The 7500-nt window shown below is 47.5% G+C and overlaps 1 protein-coding gene across 2 annotated transcripts in view; it reads left to right on the top strand.

The window, feature by feature from the left end:
* Positions 1-4840: 4840 nt before the first annotated feature.
* MAPRE2 (microtubule associated protein RP/EB family member 2) overlaps positions 4841-7500 on the top strand; it is a 176328-nt gene continuing 173668 nt past the window's right edge. Inside the window, exon 1 of one of the 2 annotated variants that reach the window (XM_057526951.1) lies at positions 4841-4925. Coding sequence is in view for 1 of the 2 variants with exons in the window: in XM_007167071.3 (XP_007167133.1) it covers positions 6403-6426 (24 nt within the window). In the remaining variant the exon portion in view is untranslated. Of the gene's footprint in view, positions 4926-6298; positions 6427-7500 lie in introns of those variants that run through there. The other variant, XM_007167071.3, reaches the window with a different exon arrangement.

Genomic DNA, 7500 nt, shown 5'->3' with positions numbered 1-7500 from the left:
ACTAGCTTTCAAGTCAACAAAAATTGACTGCATTGTCTCCCAAGGGATCCCAAGGTGAGACGGTGCTGATCCTACTGGTCCCTAGAAGCTCCACAGAACTGCCGTAGAAAACTTATACAGGTTTCATCTCCTGGCCTCAGACTTCATCCTTTAAGAGATAATTACTAATCAACAAATTAATTAATTATATCTGCTGCTGTCAAAATGTGTTGTGATAAGAATACTGAATACAATTGATTCTCCTACAATTGTTCTATGTCTGTTCTACTGTGTTCTAAGCAGCATATAGAAATATATGTCCAACTTATTTCTTTGTATATGAGTTTTTTTCAGTGTGGTATAAACAGATACCTCTATGCCACAATGGCTTTTTATGAGCCAAGGTAACATTTTGTTCCTATTGATGTACATTAAACATAGCTTACGATGTATACACCAATATGTAGTATATAATAAGCATATTTCCTCTCTGCCATTCTGTAGTATCTTATGGAGACAGCACTTTTTGCTAGCAGACATAGCTAGAAATTAGGACTTGGGTCAGTCATTTAAGTTCTCTCTTTAACTTCATCTATGAAATAACAATACTTTTTAGCTAACTCACAAATATTTGCTCATAAGATCTCACACAATGTTTTGAAGGTGGCATTGATTTTTATTCCAACATTTACTCTGTAACTAGACTCTAGAGTCATCACAAGGCAGTGATCCCTGTGAAGCTGTCATCCTATGCCACCTTTACTGCTCATCTTGATAAATGCTATCATATCTTGGTAATGAACACATCCATCTCCATCTTACATGGTATTACTGATACATTTGTAAGTGGTTCACTGCAGCGTATCTCTTGAGGTTATGATTTGTACTTAGAGTACTATTACAGCTTAGCAAAGACTCAGAGTTAAAAATAAATCAGATAAAATGAAAAGTATTTGAGCAAACAATTTAAAATATTAATTGATAAACTCTGCCTCTCCTTTTTAATCCCCCATGTTAGATATTTGTGGAAATGTGGGATTGAAGCTTTCAGAATATAGCCTTAGGAAGATACTGGTGTTATATAAAAATATTTATTTGGGAACTGTTTTATGAGAGGTAAATGTTTCAAAAGGGGTATCACTGATGGATGTGGACAGAGACAATATAAAATTGTTGTGATCAAAGGCACTATTTTAGTGCCCAACAACATATTATAATATCCTATATCTGTACAGCATCTTAGAGTTTACAGCATTCATCAATGCTTTATCCTTTTTAGGCATGTGAAGCGTTGGGAGATGTAGGAAGCAAGTTTAGTTGACAGAATCTCTGCTCTTTAGGGAAAGAAGCCCAAAAGCTTATTGAAAACCATGATTTTATTTTTTTGACATTGATGAGTGATTTTTCTCCCCTTGCTTATGGACTGATGTTTATACTCAGGGCTACATTTCAACATTCTCTTGAAGACAAGAACATTCTTTGTCAAGGGCATAATTTGTCTCAATCATAGGAGAAATATGGGACAATTTGAAACTGCTAAAATATTTCCTTCTTGAGATACATATTCATTCCTCAAGTAGAGAATGACCAACAAAGTCAGCAAAATCGGCACATTTGCTTGTGTCTATGTAAGCTTACTTATTTAATGGTTGGTGTGTTCCTCAGGGTATAATCAAGATGTAAGATACTTCCCCGCTCTTGTGTGACAGAAGAGTTTGGATGATCAATTCCTGGAAAGACTGACCTTGACTAAATCATAAGGTGACCCTGACAGGCAGAGAGACAGAATTTCTCACTTATAAGTGTCTGTCTACATAATATCAATATTGTATCATAACAGCAATGATGTTGTTTTCCCAAAGGCTCCACAGGCAGCTTTCTCAAACTGGTAATCTACGCTCACCCTCTACTATAACTAGACTGTTTTCAGTTTAATTTTATCCCTAACCCTCCTATGTAGTAGTAGAATGGATTCCTATGGTAGACACTACTCATGCCCCCCAAGATTTCTACTTCCCCATTCCTTCTGAGCACATACCCCCTTAGAGTTAGGTAATGACCATGCCCCTTCCTTTGACTGGGTGAAAGCATTTAAGGTTTGGTGCACAGTTTTCCATATTCTCTTCCCTTGCCATGGTGCTCATGGAGAGGTCAGAGGAATGAAGCAGACTAGATGATGATTCACCCTGAGAGCTGCCCTGGAGACTTTGTATTGAGTGGGAAATTAATTTTTGTCATATGAAGCAAAGCCACTGAGATTTTGGTGGTGTTTGTCACAGCAGCATAATCTAGGCTACTCTGATGGATGCAGTCTCCCACCCGATCAGTTCACCTTGCACCATTTATGCAGCAGCCCACAGCGGCACATGTGGCTGTGACACCAGTGAGTTGTGTTTATACATGAGTTGGCCCCAGTCATTATTGAAGAAAGTCTCACAGAAATATCTGGGAGCAGCAAGAAGGTAGCTGGAACAATCATACTGTGTGAACCACACCCCTGCCAGGTCCCTGAATTAGCACTGAGGGCTTTCCAATGCAAATAATCATCTTGATTTATTACTGAGGAGGTATCCATTTTATGAGAGGAGAGAGGAGTTTAATTTAGAACACACTGAAACTCCTAGGCTAGTGGGAAAATCAGTGGAAATGCCTAGCAAGTAATTGGTAATCCAGAAATGGAGCTTGGAAACGGGTCAAGAATGTGGGTATAGATTCAGAAGTAATCTCCACACACTTGAAAGTTGAAAATAAGACAGAAATAAAATTTCCAAGGGAAATGGCAGAAAGTGAGAAAAATAAAAAGCCAAGAAAAGAGTCTTAGGAAACAGTGATATGGGGAGGGGGTGGCAGAGAGAGGAGAAGCAAAGAAGGGAAATATGAGAACTATGATGACAATATCCATTCATTTTGAAAGCTAAGAATACCATATCTTCATTAATAAATTCACTTCCAGTTAAATTTCAAGGTTTTTAATGAGGATAAAAGTGTACTACTCCGTAACAATCCATTTACTCACTCGGAGATTAAAATAGATTACCTATCCGACAGGCAACTGGACATTATCTGTAATAAAAAGCAAAATGATTTTTTAATTCAATGTCCCAGAACTAATTTATCAAGATTTAGAGTTTTTCAGAAGAAACAGAAGAACTTTTAAACATGTGTGATTTGCTCTGCATTATCGTTGTTCATTTATTTAACAAACTTATTCTACACATCTGGCCGGTGCTAGGTGCCCTTGGGCATAGAGTACTTACCCTCGGGCAGGCTGCCTCATCGCCTGAGCCCATTTCACACACTGCTCCCCCTGCTGGTATGTTGGACTCTGTGCCAGCTTTGCTCCCGCAAGGATGCCCCCAAGAGCTAATTAGCTAACACTTGTTAAACCCTAGGTCTGTGTGCCAGGCACTACACTAGGTGCTTTAAATGGGTTTTCTCACTTAATCTTCAAGATTGAGTTGGATCATCCCTATTTTACAGCTGTGGAGGCTTAAGTGTTAAGAAACTTGCCTAGGGACTTCCCTGGTGGTCCAGTGGGTAAGGCTCCGCCCTCCCAATGCAGGGGGCCCGGGTTCCATCCCTGGTCAGGGAACTAGATCCCACATGCATGCCGCAACTGAAGACCCCAAATGCCACTACGAAGATCCCACATGCCGCAACTAAGACCTGACACAGCCAAATAAATAAATAAATATTTTTAAAGGAAGGGAGGGAGGGAGGGAGGGAGGAAGGGAGGAAGGAAGGAAGAAAAGAAAATCCCTAAAGTCACAAAGCTATTAAGTGGTGCAGTCATGACTCAAAATAGGCTGGCCAAAGCCAAAAGGGTGCTCTGAACCTAGCTACTCAAAGTGTGGTCCTCAAACCAGCAACACTGATGTTACCTAAGAGTTTGCAAAAATACAGACTCTCAGGTCCAACCTCAGACCCACTCAAACAGAATTTGGTTTTAACAAGGCCCCCAGGTGATCCCTCTGCACATTAAAGTTTGGGAAGCACAGAGCAAAGTCACTCCACTCTGCAGACTTCACTTTAATGGATGCTGGGGAGATGGGGGCAAGCTTTCCCCTGAGTTGCAATCTGGGGGAGAACAAAGGTATGTGTGTGTTCTCCAAGGGCAAAAGGAAGGATTCAGACAACAGGTTCTTGCAGTTTCAAACACTGGAGATCAGCAACAGTCAGGACCACTTCCAAAAGCAGCAGATACGGAGCTGGGTCCTGAAGCCAGAACATTTTCTCAATTCATTTCATTAAAACTCCGTGCTCTTCCAAATGGACAAGTGCCCACATCAATAATCTGGAGTTAGCGTCTCCAGCCTGATTCCATTTTCCAAATAGAATCCAAATATCAACCAGCACCGACAAGCAGATTTCAAACCTCAGTAGAGCTTGCTATTATTTATTACATTGTTTATCATATTGTTCAGCTTAGAATTGCCTAGTTTAATTAATAATGTTCAGGACAAAACTAGTTTGCTCTGCAGTATCCATTGTTCCCCAGGTATGAGTACAAACACTTGGTGTAAAAAGCAGATGCAAGCCGGTTGGTGTGCAGGCCCCCAGTTACAGGTACTTAATTCAGGGTGTGGGGTCGCCTCTTAAGTCCCCTTTCTGAGCCGCGCCGGCCTCCTCCCTCTCGGTTGGGGCCCAACAGTTCGGCTCCTTTCACCGGCTGCCACTTTATTCCTTGTCACCAACTCACCCTGGCTTCCTAGGGCCCTAATCAGCGTTAGGGACTGACCCGCCGCCGGCGGTCCCCACCTGCACCCCGCACCCCCCCGGGAAGGGGTGGCCCTGGCCGGGCTCTCACGGGTGGCCCCGCCGGGCGGCGGCGGTGGCAGACGGCGAGTCACGTGTGGCGGAGGGGGCGGAGCGCGACCGGCCGGGTGGGTGGAGAAAACAAAGCCCCCAGCTGTCAGTAGAGGAAGGAGGCGACGGCGCCGGAGCAGGTGAGTCAAGTGCATTTAAAGCGGTACCGCCCTGGCGCACCCGGACACCCCCAGTCCTGGCGCAGTCCCTCCCAGGGCAGACGCTGGCCGCGCCTCCTTCCGCCGCCGGGGCGCTGCAGTCCGCCCGTCGCTCAGCCGGCGGGACCGGGGGTCTCCAACCCCAGCAAGAAGTTGTGCAGGGGTCGGCGCCGCGGCCCCCGGGTGTGCAGCCGCCGCGCTCCTGCGGGCCGCATCCCTCCTTCGGGGCCCCAGAGCTGCGCACCCCGGGAAAGGGGAGGGAATCAGGGCTGCCACGCTGGCAGAGGCAAAGTGGACCGGCTCGGGGGGTGAGAGCCGGGCTGGCCAGGACTCTTGGCGCTGGAGAAAGAGGGGGTCTTGCGAGTGCGCGCCCGTAGCGCGCGGACCTCAAGGCGACAGAGTTGGGGCGCGGGGACTGAGAACTAGGGGCGCTGGCAGGGGCTGTGCGCTTCGGGGCAGACCAGGAAGTGCAGCGCACGGGCGACAGCCGGCTGGGGATCAAACCTTGGACCCCCCCAGCCCAGCTGCCGCCCCCAGGGCTTCTCCAGCGAAGACCAGCCCCACCTCTGCATTCCGACTCCGGCTCTCGCTTCTGCTCCCGGTGCCCGGGACGCGGGAGCCGGATGGGTGGGAAAGAGAGCGGGTTATTATTCTGATCTCAAGTGGTTTTCTGCAAGGGGCACCCTGCGCTCAGGGCGGGAGCTACTCCGCGACTCCCCATTCTGTTTGCGTAAGAAATTCTTCAGTTCACCCTTCAAAGGGCTGGGCCGTGACCAGAAATCCCACAAAGGGCGGGCAGGAGGGGTGGGCACAGAAAGACCCTCCCCTCTGAACACGGAGCGCTCGGTCATGAGACTTTCAGACCCCGAAAGGGCCAGTGGACTAGGTCACCCCCTTGAGTCACTTTGCCAGTCCCGTGCCAAGGGCCGCCCAGTGCAGAGGGCAGAGCTGTAACCTCGGAGGCAGGGGCGCTGCAGCCATTTGATCAGGAGGAGCCTTTGTCTTAACCCCCAGCCCCCTTCTGCTAGTCCTCGCTGGGCCAGTAGCGCGTGGAGTAATTAATATTCCAAACATCAGCCGTCCCTTCACCCGGGCACCAGCCAACACTGCTGTACCCTCCCCTGCGGGTTTCTCCATCTCTTGCGCACATCCTCTTCTTTTCCAAAAACATGGAACGTGGTCCAGACCCGCTAGGCAAGAGGAGGTCATTAAACGCACTGTAGTGCAGTCACGTAAAATCAAGGGTTAAGTGTTCAAACCTGCACCCGCCCGCCCGCGAGGAGACGGAAGAACTTTCTTGATTAGCATAGTATCTGCCCTGGGGGCCGCACTGCGACGCGGCAGTTCGGTCCCAGCGAGGTGAAGAGTGCAGTCCCCTCTCGATTGAGGTTTGACGCAGCACCTGCTTCTAATCTGAAGGACCCGAGCCTTCCAACTTTGCTGAACAAGACACTGTGGAATGAAACAGAACAGAGACCAAAAGGTAACCGAAAGAATAGCAACGTTTGAGATACTTCGCTTAAGCACTAAATTTAGCTTAGTTTTTAGCAAGGGGGGGGGCGGCGGGCAGGGGCAGGGTCCTTGCCAACCTTCCATTCTGGAAATGACCCTTGCTTTGCTAGCGTTCTTTGCTGCCAAATTAATTAAGATACCGGTTAGGGGCTGTCAGTAGGTCTCCAAGATAGGGGGTTTGGGAGCCCACCGAGTGGTCGTTAGGTAAGCTCAACTGGCAAGTTTCACTTGCATGGGAAGAACAATGCTTCTTCAATGCAAAGTTTCCCAAATTTTGCTGCCTGGGGAACTTTGAAAAATCCTGATGTCCGTATGTCATCCCAACCCATTTAAATTAGACTGTTTTGAGATGACAGTGAGGTTTGGGGTTGTTGTGTTGTGGTGTGTGTGTGTGTGTGTGTGTGTGTGTGTGTGTGTATGTGTGTGTGTGTATGTGTGTGTGTGTATGTGTGTGTGTGTATGTGTGTGTTAATCGCCAGGGTGATTCCACTGTGCAGCCAAATTTGAGAACCAGTGAGGCAAGGGCAGAGTTCAGTGGCCGGCAGCTGCAAGCTGCAAGACAAAATGTCAGTTTAACTACCTGGTTGGGTGGGGAAAACCACGCTGAAACTGGAGTGCTGCTTACGAATGCCTGGGGTCGGGGGGTACTGTCACCTGGCAGCTTGGCTGGCGGTGGTACCTGCCACATCATTTTTCACCCTCTCAGCCTAGGATCTGGTAGAAAGATCGAAGATCTACCCTAGTAGAAGATCGAAGTTCACTGTCAGTGCCTGGTTTCTGCACGGTTGTTAAGGATACGTAGAAACTTCATTCCAGAGGTGATTCACGTGTAGCAGGCAGTGGGGAAACCCAGCAGAAACTAACTTGGAGCAGCCTGGTGAGTCAGAAGCCTGCACTCAAAGGCGGATCCCGAGAATAGGAAGTAATTACATGGAGTAGCTTATTGACACCCACTACTCCACTCCTTTGAAAGCACTTTTGAATGTCTGATCACGATCTGTCTGCTTGTTTGAGCCGCTCCCTTTTCCAGCACCCTATCCTACCC

This window comes from Balaenoptera acutorostrata, chromosome 13, assembly GCF_949987535.1.
Source record: "Balaenoptera acutorostrata chromosome 13, mBalAcu1.1, whole genome shotgun sequence".
NCBI classification, from domain to species: Eukaryota; Metazoa; Chordata; class Mammalia; order Artiodactyla; family Balaenopteridae; genus Balaenoptera; species Balaenoptera acutorostrata.
This window is presented reverse-complemented; position numbering and strand designations above follow the sequence as displayed.